Raw genomic sequence first — 16,307 nt, 5'->3', positions numbered from 1 at the left:
AGAGGAACAGTTGCTGCTGTTGAATTTCAGGAACAGGGTGAGGCTGTTGATTGTATGAGTATCCATATTTCTTGGGCATTTTTCACTTGAAAATTACTGTATTTCACCATATAATCATCACATATATTATGCCTTTTTTGCCAAAAAGGGGAGTGTGATCATTAAGTGAACCATTTTTTAAAGTGAACCATTTTTTAAAGTGGAAACAAAAAGAGGGCTGAAGGCCCTTGAATGACTGCTCCACACAATCAATCCCACATTTGGCTCCCCCCTGGACTTGCCTCCTAGGTTTTCATGTCCCCTCTTCCCTCCCACTCACTACTGAGAAACCCTTCCCATCCTGCAAGAATTAAGTGATAAAAGGGCTGTGTGTGTATGTGGAGGAGGCAATTTTAGGGACTTAAAAAGCAGGGCACAACAGTTGAGTAGTGGCAACAATTATGTGGTGAATATGATACTTGTGGGCTTGATAGGCTGTAAAAAAGGCCATAAATTCCCTATTAACAACAAATGACTTTCATTTCAATATAATGTATTTGTGTTTGAGCAGCTGACTATGAATGACTTGGATTTCCTTGTCCAGAAGAGCATAAACAATACAGTAGAAAGCCAGTTGTTGCTGGCTTTCAAATGTCAACAAGCTTTGCTAGCGTATTCAGTGGCCAGGACTAGTGTAAGGTGCAGTCCAACAACCTCTGGAGGGCTGAACTTTCCCATTCTTGACATATCAGAAACAAGAATGTTAACCTTCACATATTTATTGTTGTATAACAAATAGCCTTTGCTATAGGATGTTGTCACATTTTGCATCTGGTTTTATATCTTTCCAAATAGTACAGTGAAGAGATATTATGCAAAGTACATGCAACATTTTATTTTATGCATGTTCATAAGCGTATATCATTCCATCACACTTCATGGTACTTTTACAGAACTGTGTTAATAATATTCATGTAAAAGTAAGTAAATAAAATGTGAATCTGACATATGAGAAGTAATGATTGCACAGTATAGAAATATCCTGCCCCAGTTTTAGTTCTACATAGGTTGTAGCCGGAAGATGGTGACTAATATCACTGATTCATTGGGTCGTTTCCTGGAGTTCATTTTCAAAGTATCCTGTTGACGTGTAATATGCCCCTCTTTTCAAAAGTACAAGATTTTTTACTTTACTTTTTTCCTTTGTATTTACTTGTTCTGCACTCATACTCTATGCCACCAAGAATACTTTGAACACACACATTTTCTCCACACCAGGCATCAATTTAAAGAGTCCCATCTTTATTTCCCTCCTAAACTGAGCAGTCCCAAGCATTATAATCTTCTTTCATGTGGATATTGCTATTACTTCTTAATTATAGTTATCCTTTTCTGCATTTCCCCAGCTCTGTGTTATGTATGTAGCCATCAAATCCTTTTTTTTTCAAACTGGCAATGCTATGCCATTCCCAAGACTAACAGGAAGGATAACACTGGTAATATTCTGTTTTTAAGATCTGTGTTTTTCTAAGGAATGTAGGATTTAACAATTACACTAAGCAGACCAAGCCCTTAGAAAAATATTGTAGAAATGCTGATTTCCTATCCCAATGTCTAACAAACCCAGTAGAACGTTTTGTAGGTTCCAAAATCCGGACTTCAAAGACCTATAGCAGAAGATTATATGTAGCTGAATCATATTTTTTACATTTTTAAAAAAAAAGCTTACTGTAGATTTTGAAAAGGATGTTTGGAATGTCTTTGGAATGATTATGGAAATAGTCCAGAAGCTGGAATATGTCTGAGATAATATTAGGCCCTGCCAGATATGAGAGCACTAGTTGCCACTTACTTGTACATATTAAAATAGCTTCCAATCTATTTAATCTATAGTTGGTCCCTAAAAATCTGAAGATGTTAGAGTTATTCATGCAATTAGAAGAGTTTATTTTTCTTTTGCTTTCATTTAAACCTTGAGATGATACAATAAGCTCTATAAACAGTAAAACTAGTCAGGAAAATAATCACCAATTAATTTCAAAATTGGTTTTGTTTGCATTATTTGGTGAGAACATGCACTTACAGTGCAATTCTGTGCAGTGATCTTTCTGTAACACAGTGACTTGGCAAAGTGCCGTGGGCTAAGAATAGAAGCATTCTTGGGAAAGCATCTGACAGCTGCACATTTTAGAAGTCAGTGTGCATGCTTTGTTTTTCATGCATATGCTAATAGGCCACTTCAACATTTGTATAAAGAAGCACAGCTAAGAAACATATTTGACACTCTTCCACTTCCAACATTAAAAAAAAGTCAACAGGGAGCTAAAATGCCACACAAAACATTAATTCTTTATTGTTGGATTATCAACATAGTTTGAAATTAATACAAAGTGCTTCTTCAGTGTGGTATTTTGGCAATCTAGCCCTAAAAATATTTTGAAGAATGGAAATCTCACTGATTCCCTAACCATTTATGTTTAACTCATGTTCAATAGTTTTCTATTAGGTGAATATCATTAGATTCATGTGGTAGCTATGGAAATTTCCCTATGAGGAAATTTTACAGAAATACAAACTATTATTTGCAGCGAGATATTGAAAAGTAAAAAAAGGCAAGATCATAGAGTCATAGACTTTTGAGTTTAAATAAGCATATCAAAATAAAAACCCTGTACGAAGAAGCCATGACTTACAATAAACAGGCTATAAAACTGCTATCTGTGCAGCACTAACACAACTTTTTAAGATAGCATATATTACCAGTTTATTATATTGCACTTTCATCAGAACTTTAAACATAGAACTTTGGTGCCTTTTAATGATCTTCATAAACTGCACTGTGGGACTGGTGTCTATTTTGCATTATTACTTTAAAGATGGAAATTGGAATTAGTATACACACAAAATGGAAGTCAGCCAGCTGTGCAGATAATTCAGTGTAGAGCTAATAATGTTTTATGACACATCAGCTGCTTAAAGAGTTGAGAGATCTTGCAAAAAGGAGCCAGATATGGAACTGTCTAGAGGTCCTATAGACAAATAAATATTTCAGAGCTGCCGTAAGACAAATATGATATTTTCCTGGACCTCCTGGAAGCCAATACATCTTTGAGAGACACCCAGGTAGAAAAGATGGTGCACAGACATGGGGTCATTGCTGGACAAGGGTGCTGTTTATCTCCTTTCTCAATAACCATAAAAGATCATATGCAGACAGAAGTCTGTATAGTCCACAAATAGGATTTCAGATAATAAGGCACGTTTTCTTTAATGTTAGAAGTTTATTTCTATTGCTATTACTATGTGGTGGGAAAAATGTTTCCTTTCTTTTTCTTTAGGAACGGAGACGGGAATTTGAGAACAACCTAGCAAAGGCAGGTCTTGAGCTAGAAACTGAAGACAAGAAGGTAAATATATATATATTAAAATACACAAGCAAGATGGGGATGAAGCTCTCCACTTGAAAATAGAATATTTGTCACATATGTAATGATAATATGACTGAGGAGTGAATGGAGTTGCCCATTCTTATGCTGATCAGACAATAATTAAGATAGCGATATAGTTCTTACCTTGCAATCTATACAGGCACTACTTGGTTGCATCATGTTGCTATCCACATCTCACCCTGAGTTACCCTGGTAAATCCTGGTTATATGTAGCATTGGGAAGACTACATTTGTGTAACAACCAGTAACATGACTGCAAATCATAATGAAATATTTAAAGCCTGCAAAGTTTCACTTCCTTTCTAGTGCTCAGCATACTTTGTGTTTGCATGTATGCAGTATGTGGTGAAATGAAAACAATGTTATTGCAACAGAGCTTTTATATATACCATGTTCATACTGTGTAAATCCCTGTAGGTGTTTTGCTACACCAAAAAGTAGAAATGATACAGCAAAGATTTGGGTCAAAAGATCCAAAATTATAAAAGAACGTGTTAGAAAAGGTACTTTTAAAATACGACATTTTTGTAAAATTCACAACTCTTGGTATTTTCTGCCTTTTGTCTCAAATTTTGACTGATATTAAACTAGGACTTAATCATTTTAAAAAAGCATAATTACCTTGTTTTAGAGTCTGGGTTATGTCATTGTTTTTACATAGATCCTATTTTTTTATCACAATTAAATAGGATTTAGGGCTTTGCTTATTATTGTGCTATTATCCTTGTTTTGTATTCGTTACCCAGCATTTTAATACCATGCAGAAGCAAGATGTTTTGTTTTTGAAAGGAAGTGAATGGCATTTGGTCTGCAGTGATAAGTAAAAGGTTTGGACTGCGAATTGCTTTACAAACTGCATATACAATCAAAAGGAAATAGTTCTAATTTTTCACTCCCTAGTAAATAACCCCTCCCCCCCCCCCCCCAACCTATGGAGTAGTTAGAACATTTATGTCCAGGAATATTATTCTGATCCTTTTTCTCTTTTTTGGTTTACACTGCATATTTTTTTTGATATCATTTATTTATTTGTATTTGAAATGGAAAGTTTGCCATGATTAAATTCATTTGAACCAGCTCTTCCCGATTGTGTAGTCTCTCTCTTCCTGTGGAATGATCTTCCATTAAAACTCAGAAAGTCATTCATGTATATATTTCCATATATGTTGATAATGCACTTATATGTTCACCTAGGGTCTTGTTTGTGATTAGCAATTGGACTTTGGCCTTGACTGTATTTGTATTTTCCTATTTGTCTTGTCATACATATGGCTTTTATGGGAAAAATCAGGGAAACTCCAATGAAATTCCAGAGTATCCTGGGGTCTGGGGGCAGTTTGGACAGTGAGAATAGGTTCAATTCAGTCTGATTCTTTGTCCAAACAGACATGGTTTCCATTACCCTTTCTCTGTGCTGATCCATGAAAGGAAAGGGGTTGGATCATGCTTGTGCCACTGCCTCTTCTCCTAACCAGCCATGGACCTTCATCCAAGCTCTTGCTGTTGCAGACCTCTCTGCTAATGTCAAAAGAGGTTGCCTGTGTGACTAGAAATAAAGAAACATCTCTCCCTGTTTCTTGCTGTTTGTGTGGACACCCCATTCCGATATCAGCAGAAGCACTTGCAATGTCCAGAAGCTTGGCTAGAGCTTGTTAAGGGCCAGGAGCAGTGATTGTGGGAACAAAGAGAAAGTGACAATCCAGTATAGGATGAATACAGTGAATATGGATGAAGTACAGTGAAAATAGAACACTATGTATATATACCAGGAAAGATTCTGGAACAAATCATTAAGGAGATAGTCTGTAATAACTTAGAAAGGAATGCTGTGATCATTAAAAGTCAGCTTTGGTTTCTCAAAAACAAACAAGTTATTTCTTTGTTTGATAGAGTTACAAGTTTAGTAGATGCAGGGAATGTTATTGATGTAGCATATGTTGATTTCAGTAAGGCCTTTGACAAAGTCTCCCATGATCTTCTTGCTAGTAAACTAGCAAAATGTGGGCTAGACAATACTACTGTTAGGTGGATTTGTAATTGGTTGACTGACAAAACACAAAGGATGTTCACCAGTGGTTCTTCTTCATCCTGGAAACTCCATGATTCTATGAGTCTATGTATTGTGGATTATCTGATTATAGTTGGCTTATGTAGTATATTTTATAGTTTAAAAACAAATGTAGAGAGGTTTAACATCTTTTTGGTTGTTGTTGCAGGAATCTGAAAATGGCAAAACTTACTTTGTGAAGATACATGCACCATGGGAAGTTCTGACCACATATGCTGAAGTGCTGAACATCAAAATGCCCATCAAGGAAAATGATATCCCTTGTGCTGTAGAAAACCCCTTTGACTGGGTGGCCTGGCCATTTAGACTGCCTGAGATTGTGATGCATCCAGAACCAGACTACTTTACAGCCCCATTTAGCAAGGAAAGGCAAGAACTCTACCTCATTGATGATGAAAACACATTTTTCTCCCCATCTATCAGGAACAGAATTGTGAGTGCTTCCATTTATTGTACAATTTGAACACACACAGGGCTCGATTCTTTTGTTAGCCTTGGCTAGGGTAAATTAATTTTACCAATTGGATGTGCTGATTCACCATTCAGTTTATTGAATGGTTCTTCTGCAGTTGCCACTAATAAATAGAAAGCCAGTTTACAACACACGGTTTACAGTGGTGAAATGTCTATGCAGAAGACTTAATTGTTCTTTCTGAATTTCTGTTATTTGTTATTACGTGTCTTCAAGTTGACTGGATGGCCATTTGTCAGGGGTGATTTGAATGCAATATTCCTGCTTCTTGGCAGGGGGTTGGACTGGATGGCCCATGAGGTCTCTTCCAACTCTTTGATTCTATGATTCTATGATTCTATGACTGTGACCTATGGTGATCCTGACATAAAGTTTTCTTGTCAAGGTTTATTCAGGGGAAGTTTTCCATTGGCTTCCTTTAAGCCTTAGAAAATATGAGTTTTCCAAGGTCACCCAATGGGTTTTAAGGATTCAGACCATGAAATTCTAGAGCCCTGGCCCATCACTCCAATTACTACACCATGCCAGCTTTTTATGAACCTATGTATGGTTACATGTTCTGGTGCTTGGAGCAAATGAAGAAATTGTTTACATGTATTGCTTGCTGAGAGCATATTACTACAGTACAAAAGCGGCCATATCTCTCTTCATCCTCAGTCCATAGATGGAGTTATAAGGTATTTCTGTAGGTCAAGGACTTTTTCCCATAATAGCCTTGTTAAAAGGCACTTCATACTTCTTTATTAAAATTCTCCATTCATGGATGAAATCTGCTCTAAATTCATAAAGCACAATTATGAATTTAGGAAGATTCTTCAGGCATTTATCAATTAATTGGTACAATTAAGAAACTAGAACTTACAGTGCAACTTTATTGAGTATTTAATGTATCATTCGTGTTGCTAGCCTTGTAGAACAGATCTTTATTTTCTTCCCAAAATGCAAAGAAAAATAATTTATCTCTGGTACATCAGCTGATGTGGGGTGAGACCACATGTTTTAGGATTTTTTTAAAATAGAAAAAATCAAATCTTAAGATATGAGATGTCACAGTTATCTCATGGATACTCATAAAATTTGAAAGCTATGTTCCTGTTAGCTTTCTGCTCACAAAAATATTTTATCTGTCAGACTAGACTGGGTTTGTAGTGACTTTTAGAAGTGATGACCTGAGCAACACGCTGTTCAGAAGGCAGAACCAAGGCTTCAACCACCTGCCCACACTTCTCCTCTTCAATTAGAGATGATGTGTATGATTTTTCCCTTTACAAAAGTGTTTCTGCTCCATTGGGCTAAAGTAAAAAATAATAATTTCAGAATGAAGCAAGAGAATGCACCCATTAAATTATTGGATAATGGCTTTTATTGGGTTTTTTAGCAATTAAATTTCGTGGCAGTGTCATTGCTATCCCTTGTGGCCCTATAACCTCTTGTCCTGTTCTCCCCCCCCCCCCAAATCAGTTCTGGGGCTCAATCTGGAACCAGTTTTGAACTCTTTTAGCTGACACAGGTTCTTTAAGGATCACCATCCCAGATCTATTCATTTCCATCTGACACTACAGGGAGGTAGCAGACATGTCAGACAATGAAAGTCAGAGCAGATATCTTCAACACTACAATTTTACCAGCAATGTTGTAAGCCTCTGAAATGTAAGCAACAACAAAGTTAGAGGAGGAAAACTGGTGGCGGCAATGGAAAGAAGGATGTGTGGCATGACAATAAGAGATAAAAGTCAGCAATAAAGAGCTGCATCAAAGAACCAGGGATGTGACGTGGTCAATAAAATCTATGAGACAAAAAGGAGATGGGCAGGGCATATACTATGAGCAAAAGACAACCGATGGACATATCAACTAATGAACTGAATACTAAGAGACCACAAGCAGATCTTTTATTCAATAGGATTAACCAATGGTTAAGCTATTCAACCAGAAATGGAAGAGAAAAGCACAAAATCGTATATTTGGGCAAAGAGTAGATTTGCATGAAACCCAAAGGAGTGGATCAACAACAAATCAAATAGGATAGGCTTTTATTGGTCAAGACATGTACAGAAAGACACAGCACATGACACACTTTTCCCTTGACTCGATATCTTTCTCCTTCTCTCTAAACTTTATACAGAAATATTTTAGTATTTAAATGAAATAATTTGCCATTTTAACAATCAAAATTCATTTAATTGACGGATATACCTATTTTTGAAAGATAAAGAAGCAGAGAAAGATATTTCATTGGCACTGAAGTACATTTCAATTTGCAAGAAAGTATCGGTTTTAAGCTACATGTTCTATCTTTTTTACCTCCTTTAGGTTTTCTATATTTTGACAAGATGTCCTTATGGAACCGAAGAAGGGAAGAAAAAGTTTGGCATCAAAAGGTTGCTAAATAATGGCACCTACTCTGCTGCTTACCCTCTTCATGATGTAAGTACTGGTAACATCATAAATTCTTTCAGTCTTCCATTTCCTAAAATTTCTGACAGCCCCCCCCCCCCCAAAAAAAAACCTCTGTTTTTAATTGATACATTATGTTCTCTGTCTTGTACTAGATGTAACACCTGCATTTCTCTGCAGAAATATCTTGTAACACATATATGTAAATGCACATTGCTGAGCTGAGACAGCCCTTATGCAGGCTGCAGGAGAAGTGAAAACAGGAAGCGGAAAGAGATCAGTAATTACAGCAGTGCTGTAATTAATATTAAGGTAGCAAGATAACAGATATACTCTTATGTCACAGCGCCCTCTGCTGGCACGTAGTCATAGCTTTACTTGTTCAGTACATTTCCCCCCTTCTGTATCTGAACTAAAAAGGTAAAATTGTTTGGGGGATGGGAGTTTCAGAAAAATAAACATTTTATCTTTTTTAGAAAAATAATGTAAAATGAATATAGTTTGAAAATAATATTCTTTATGGTTGTAAAATTCTTATGCCGGAGTTTACTAAGGCAGTTATGAATGTGTAACACCTTATTTTAAAAAATGATATTTTGTCCCCTGCCTAATAATCTTCCATCCCTATTTAATGGACAGCATCCATAGTGGTCAGTTAGAGGTCTGTTTTGCTGTCAACCAGAAAGCAGATGATTGAGGTTCCCATCTTCTCCCATGATCCATTGAATCATAGAATCATACAGTTGAAAAAGACTATACTCGGCTGCTTCCTGATTGGCCAGAAAGCAGACCTAGCCATTGATTGTTGTGGATGCTGCCTAGTAAGTGGGGAATGGGGTGCCATTACATGTCCCCTAAACTAGTGAATATGTGGGATCATGAATATGAACTAATCATTAATGTAAGATTCTGGGTTACACATTCATGAATGTCAACTGTTACATATTCCTTTAGCATAAATTTATCACATTTGTCATATTAAAAGTACAGTTTATTCAGAATAGAATTACAGATTGAAATTACTTTTAAAAACACGTTTGTATGTATGTATGTATGTATGCATGCACAGTAGAGTCTTGCTTATCCAACCTTCAGTTATCCAACATTTCGTCTTATCTGAGTCTCCCTTTTTCATCCAGCATTCCCCCTTCAAAAAAATGAGTGCTCCCCAACTCTCTTTTCATTCCCAATAATGGTGGAGGAGGGAGGAAAGGGAGAAAAGAGGCAAGACCAGAAGCAGAAGTGTCCTCCCTCCTTCCCTTGTTCTTTCCATACTCCTCTTCTGCATCTGGACACTTCCTGCTGGGCCGCTCTAGCTCCGAGGCATTGCGTTGCCTTAATCATTTCAGTCACTGTTGTTAGTATTGTAGGTGTCCAGCACCACATCAAATGGGTAACAGTAGGAGACTCCATATTATCTGACATTTTCATTTATCCGACGTTCTGCCAGCTCATTTATGTCAGATAAGCGAAACTATTGTATGTATTTTGCTGAAAATTATGCTATCGTATCCTGAATTATAAGGGATACTTAGGTTATGAGGAACCTTGGGTTTTGTCAGTTTGAGGAACTGGCAAACAAAACCTGAATAAATAGAGCAAAATATCAACATTAGTAAAATAGACCACCTTTGTAATTGGACACATAATTCTTATTAAAACCATACATTTAGTACTATGAACATACAACTGAATGTTATCTCTTCCCTTCCTTGCAACTTGCAAACACACTGAAATCTGGGTGTCTCCTTCTTCTTCTTCTCTCTCTCGCTGTCTACCAATCTGTCACCTACAGACTTCTGGTATTTGGAACAAACCGAGGTTACCACTAACTCCTCTATTCTGCTTCTTATTTTATTCAATTGTTCACTGATACAGTGTCAGTACTGGAGGAAAGCAAACGACCCAAAATGTGAAAATGAGAGGTACACATTATACCGGGAGTGGGCAAGGTTCCCTCGCTTTTTCAAAGAACAGCCTTTGGATCTTATCAGGTGAAGGTTTTGCGTGTTGATATTTGTGGAGATTGTGGGCTTGTACTGGGCTGTATATCTAATGGACATTTTTAAATGATCCACTGTTGCAAGGAACTTGCATAGAAGTCTTAATAAAATAGTGTTTGATAAGTTGGACCAGCACTCGAGGCTTCTTTTTTTTTAAATAAAGCAGAATTTTATGAAAAGCTTTGCTAAAAGATAATATGCTAAATCCGTTGTTACAATACACTGTGAGTTACGAATGGTATATCTCTACCTGTGCAACAGGAATTGCTTCCTCTGCTCTCCCTCACAGGCCTCTGTTATCGCCCCAGATATTTAATCCAGATGTTTTTCCAGCAATTGAGAGCACATTTTGAGGACTGTCAGGGGAGAGAGAAAGCCATTCTTCTCCATTTTCATTATCAGAATGACACTTCTGGATCCATCCTTTGGGATTAGTACAGCACAAGCACATCATGCAGTCATGCCAGAGCTAGATTTAGTTTATAAGTAAACCCAAATGTTTCATGGTTTTCCTAATCATTTATTGGTGTAAAGCTGCTTTAATTTATTGGGTTCATTTTGTGTGGTATTTACCTGTGATGGTTGTCTGTATTTCCCCATCCCTCCTTCACCATCCTCCCAAAGCCACTGCTTTCAACTAGACAAAAGAAAAGAAAAATGGGGGGTTGGAGTTATTAAAAAAAAAAACCTTCTTGTTAGCGGCTTTGTTAACTGAGATATGCCAGGAACTAGGATTTTATTCCAGTAAGTTTACCAGAAATTCTTTGAAGTTTGCCTGGTAACAGCGTGCTGTCTTGAGATAGTTTTAAACAGCTGGTTTTAAAGTAGATATAACTGATTTTAATGTTATGTATATTTATAGTTATTTTATGTCCTAGCATGGAATGCTTGCCATATATATGTTGTGCTCCACCCTGAGTCCCCTTCAGGGTGAGAAGGGTGAAATATAAATGTTAATAATAATAATAATAATAACAACAAGAACAACAACAACAACAAAAGTGGCAAATGTGGCCACTTATCTCTATTTGCAGTTACCTTTTTCTTGCATTGTTTTCAGAAGATGCTGACTTCCTCTTGTGTTTCCTTATTTCATTGCATGATTTTCCTGCAGGAAATACTACGGAGAAAGAATTGGCATCTATTTTGCTTGGCTGGGTTTCTACACTGAAATGCTGTTCTTTGCAGCTGTTGTTGGTTCAATTTGTTTTCTGTATGGTGCCTTTACAATGAATGAAAATATGAGTAGGTAAGTGTAAATTGCAAACCATTTTATGACTAATGTTTGCTCTTTTGGATCTTATTTCATTTTTAAAACTAAATTTTAAAAAATTCCTGTAATGTTTCATAGCATTTGAAGTCACTGTCTGATTCTGTGAGCTTTTTGTAGAAATATTAGGTTAAACACATAAACTAGCTGCTTAATTGGTTATATCTTAAGCACCAAATTACCAATAATCTTTGTACAGAAAGAGATAGTTCCTCATATCATATTCCTGTATGAAGTAGCAGTGTACTTGTGAAAAAGCATAAATTATGTGAAATCATGCTTAATTACATGTAAGACATCCTTGTTTGTTCTCTTCAGCCGAGAAATTTGTGACTCCAATATTGGTGGAGAAATCATCATGTGTCCATTATGTGATATAAAATGTGACTACTGGAGGCTTAACTCCACATGTGAAACTTCAGAGGTCAGTATTAATTCCTGAAGCTTTTGGATTCTTTTTAAAAATGATAAATTCATTTATTCTGGTATCACTTTTTTTCAAACAATTATTTGTTTTTCTGTTTCAGTACTCCCATTTGTTTGACAATGTGGCAACCCTCTTTTTTGCCATTTTTATGGGTATCTGGGGTGAGTATATTTGTGTTTATGCTGAACCAAAGACCTTCCATTTGTGGAATAGAGATTCTGAATCCACTCCTTAACACAAAAACTATGTTCAGATGCTCACAAAAAGATATCATGTAGCAAAGCCTCCATGTAATCAGAAACTCTGAAAAGACTCTATGTGTAAATAATACAAGTCTTGTTTATAGTCAGATCCCAGACAGATACATGTCTGTGCAACAATTCATTGGTTAGATTCAAAATAAATTTGTCAAATGGGGCCATTTAGTAATGATTGACATAGTTTCTATGGAGTTAACCAATGTTTCCAATAGAAATGTCAATTGTTACTTATTTAATTCTTATCTGAGAATGAATACTTTCAAGAATTTTCTGCTCATTGGATTAGATTCTAAGAGTTTGCCATTTTGAATGTTTTTAGCATTTTTGAAGAAGCATGTTTTCTATAAGAAACAGTGACTGGTACCTTGCTAGGCTGTTACAAGGTAAAAAGCTAGGCTTACAACCTCATAACTATTTGATATTCACATTTCTGTTTGTGATACAATTGCCATGCCTGCAAATGCCTCCTATACACCATTATATCTAGGCAGCCATAGCAAGAGATACTCACAAGTAGGTAACTAAATAATGAATTCCTCCCCATTCCTCCAGCAAGAGGGGTCTGGATAAGTCATTCTGTGGTGCCCACTTGCCATGGCTACCAACTCAATCCTGCAGTATAGCTGCCTGGATTTTTAATGGGTTTGTGAAGGCTGGATGAGGAGACAGGGCACTGGGATAACTTTGTAACTATGTGTTCAATGCAAGAGATCAGTCAGAGTTTTCTGGGATTTAGTTCAAAAACGTTTTTGTCACCAAATGACATTTTACACTAGAAAATTGAGAGGGGGGGGGGAAGCTTAGCAAACAGACTTTTTTTCAATATCATTTTTCATTGAGGGCAAAAACAATTGTATTCTGTACATTCTGAGTCTCAATATTATTAGGCAAAGATGATTCCAACAGGCAAGCCTCAATGTTAAAAAATAAGCAAGCATGTCAGTCTGACTAAACCTTTTTCCAAGGTTCCAAAATTGCAGATACATTCTAGACTTTGATTCTGATTGAGGAATTGAATAATTACTTCTTCAAGGGAAATTCAGATCAGCTTTACTAAATAAATACCTAATTCATCCAAAAAGGTATATTTGACACTGTTTATGTTTTATAATTACCTATTGCATGTTGCACAATCTTGGCAGTTCTTGTTTTCTTTCACACTTACAGTTACCCTTTTTTTGGAGTTTTGGAAGCGACGTCAAGCTCGACTTGAATATGAGTGGGATTTAGTTGATTTTGAGGAAGAACAGCAGCAATTACAATTAAGGCCAGAGTATGAAGCAAAATGTACCCAAAAGAGAAAGAATCCAGTGACTCAGGTAATTTGAGGCAGGGAGAGAATGCTTTCCAGAATACTGAAATACAAACATAGAGCTTAAAGAATACATAAGAATTCAGCTACACATTAGCAATGTTTTGACAGTTTGGTCATTCATTCAAATAGGACAGCTTTTCACTCTTTAGTATGGAATTGTACCAGAAAATTACAGAACTGTGTTGATTCACCTGTGTTATCAGAAGATACAGTTGTGCAAATGTTTGGAAATAAGGTACAACTCAACAAAATTTGAAAGTTTACTTGTTGGATAATAATATTCAGAATTCCTTCATCTACCATGTCTGTGATAGCCTTGGGATTCTGATCAAAAATAATAATTCTGCAATGCAGACATCAGTTCTTAGAATAAAGATAAGGGATTCAAATTATATCTGTAGTCGATATTGAAATTATTGCTTATTGTTCCAATGTTGAAAGGTAGGCATCCCAGTGAAAAGGCTTTTATTTTCTTCAGCTTTATTAAATTGAGATAATTCTTGTGTTTCATGGTGTTGGTTGATAATTATATACTTTTTAATTGCATATGAATACAATTAATTCCTCAGGAAGGTAGCTTCTACCAACCTTTTTGCTGATATGCTAATTTTAAGTGTAAGGTCTTTTGGATACTTGGGGCATGGGTGTCATTTGTGTGGTTCTTTACCTTGCACTCTAGAATAATAAGGCTGTCCTAGGGGACCTGGGGGGGGGGGGAGTATGTTTTTTAATCAATTGCCTTTGAGGACTTATCTATATATAAGCCACCAGTTCCTAGACTGCTAAATAAATGGAGAGAAATAGCAAAGCCAATGGCTGACATCTTGCTTCATTTCGCTAAACCTAAAAGTTCTCCAAACAAATATGCACTGTGAAGGCTTCTCTGATATGACTCCCACTCTCCTAGCTGTCATTTATGCTTGGAGAAGGGAGCTGATTTACCCTCACTGAGCAATTACTTCAAATGGAAATATGCAATCAGTCCTGTGGCTTCTCTGGGCACTTTCAGTTTGATCTGGAGCTACAAGGCAACACAATGGCCAAATTTGGATAAACCAAGGTATTTACACATATTTTATTTTGTGTGCACAACCTCATCTTTCCTTGTTTGATGGTGTATGCAGAAATACAATTAGAAAGTCACCAATTAACTATGTATAGTATTTAGTTTGGATTACTAAGCCAAGATCTTCAACCATAGTTTGAAGCTGGTTTAAGATCCTGTGTTATTCTGAAGCTGGCAAGCATAGTTTCTTGTTCAAACAAAAGAGTTAATTGGACCCTTCTTGGTTTGACTCCATGCACTGTGAAATGAGCAAAGGTGGTGTGTATGTAACCAAAAACAATAACAAATATCTTTGGTTTGCACAAGTTCAAAGTAGCACTCATAACAGGTGTTGGTTAATTAAATATTGTCAATTTCTTTACCTTTTTTCTAACTATGTGGTCTGATATTTTAGGAACTAGAATTGATTAAAAGGAAGAGTTTACATGAATATGGGAAGCTAAGTTTGTTGTACTTTGGAGTATTGTTTTGGGTAAGACAGGTCTACACAATCTCTGCAACTTTCAGCGGCAACTAACGAATGAGACATTTCTTCAAGTGGGAAAACAATTTTTAAAAACTCGCAAGCATGGAGGATAATGATGAATGATAAAATAACCATGTGTGTTTGGTGGATGAAGAGTGCTGAAAACTGAAAGGAAAACTGCATTCAGCTCCAGCATCTCCCTTCAGTTTGCAAAACTGGAAAGGAGGAAAATAAAATGCCTCTACCTTCTCAAAAGGATAGATGTTTTTGGTTTTTGCCTTTCCATCCATATATTGTTCATTGAACCCTCCATTCCTATCTTTCTCCCATAAGAGGAAATGTACCAAAATGCTCTCTTTCAGGGTTATCTTGGGGTGTGTTTGCTTTCTCACAGAGGTTGCTTTCTGCAGTGCTCAGTACAAGACGGGTGGTGATGTGTGCTATGCTTGCTTGACTTGTTTCAGGAGCTGGAGCCTTATTTGCCTCTAACTAGTCAGGCTCTGCGGTTCTGCATCTCAGGAACGACAGTGTTGTTCTGGGTGAGCATCTTTTTGAATCTTCACTTGGACACACATAACAGTAACTGGTAACATTTTAAAGCTTGACTTTGCTTTGCACTTCTTTCTTGGTGTGCTGCTACAAGGACTACGGACATAAATTTTCCCCACTGTTTTCCTGCTGTCTTGCAAAGCACACATTCAATTATATAGCACAGTAGTTAATTCTTCATAAATTATAAAATGGAGGCTAAATTTTCCAGAATATCTTCAGATGCCTGAAAACCTAATTATAAAATTTATTGTCATACTCACTGGACATTTAACTTAGGACCAACCTCCTTGATCTTTATGGTCTGGAAAAATTGGGTCATGGATTGCGTCAATTCAACACAGTCAATTCAACTTTCCAGTCTGCGGTTGTACCACATCCGTCTTCTATTTCAAGACAGGGAAAGGAGAGTGCCCATGTTTGGAAAGTGAGACAAAATACAATATTTTTAACCTACATAAGGAATGTCCAGCTCCATTAGCTGTAACAGTACTGGTTCGTCTTGAAATTCCTTTGGTGTCCTTTGCATGAATTTGCACGATGTACTTGTAGTCATTCTTAATATTTAGAATAAATCAAGAGTTAC

General features: G+C 36.5%; 1 protein-coding gene across 5 annotated transcripts in view; it reads left to right on the top strand.

Annotated features, from left to right (window-relative positions):
* The window catches only part of ANO5 (anoctamin 5), a 79,464-nt gene that overhangs the window by 45,394 nt on the left and 17,763 nt on the right, over positions 1-16,307 (top strand). For 4 of the 5 annotated variants that reach the window (XM_060765797.2, XM_060765789.2, XM_067462701.1 and 1 more), the window contains 9 exons: positions 3,318-3,386; positions 5,645-5,929; positions 8,282-8,395; positions 10,244-10,359; positions 11,483-11,617; positions 11,957-12,062; positions 12,166-12,226; positions 13,493-13,644; positions 15,101-15,178. In XM_060765797.2, coding sequence (XP_060621780.2) covers positions 3,318-3,386; positions 5,645-5,929; positions 8,282-8,395; positions 10,244-10,359; positions 11,483-11,617; positions 11,957-12,062; positions 12,166-12,226; positions 13,493-13,644; positions 15,101-15,178 — 1,116 coding nt within the window. Of the gene's footprint in view, positions 1-3,317; positions 3,387-5,644; positions 5,930-8,281; positions 8,396-10,243; positions 10,360-11,482; positions 11,618-11,956; positions 12,063-12,165; positions 12,227-13,492; positions 13,645-15,100; positions 15,179-15,636; positions 15,712-16,307 lie in introns of all 5 variants that reach the window. The other variant, XM_060765782.2, reaches the window with a different exon arrangement.

The sequence above is a fragment of the Anolis sagrei genome, chromosome 1 (assembly GCF_037176765.1).
Source record: "Anolis sagrei isolate rAnoSag1 chromosome 1, rAnoSag1.mat, whole genome shotgun sequence".
In the NCBI taxonomy this organism is placed as follows: domain Eukaryota; kingdom Metazoa; phylum Chordata; class Lepidosauria; order Squamata; family Dactyloidae; genus Anolis; species Anolis sagrei.
Note: the sequence above shows the minus strand (reverse complement) of the source record. Positions and strands in the feature narration are given on the sequence as shown.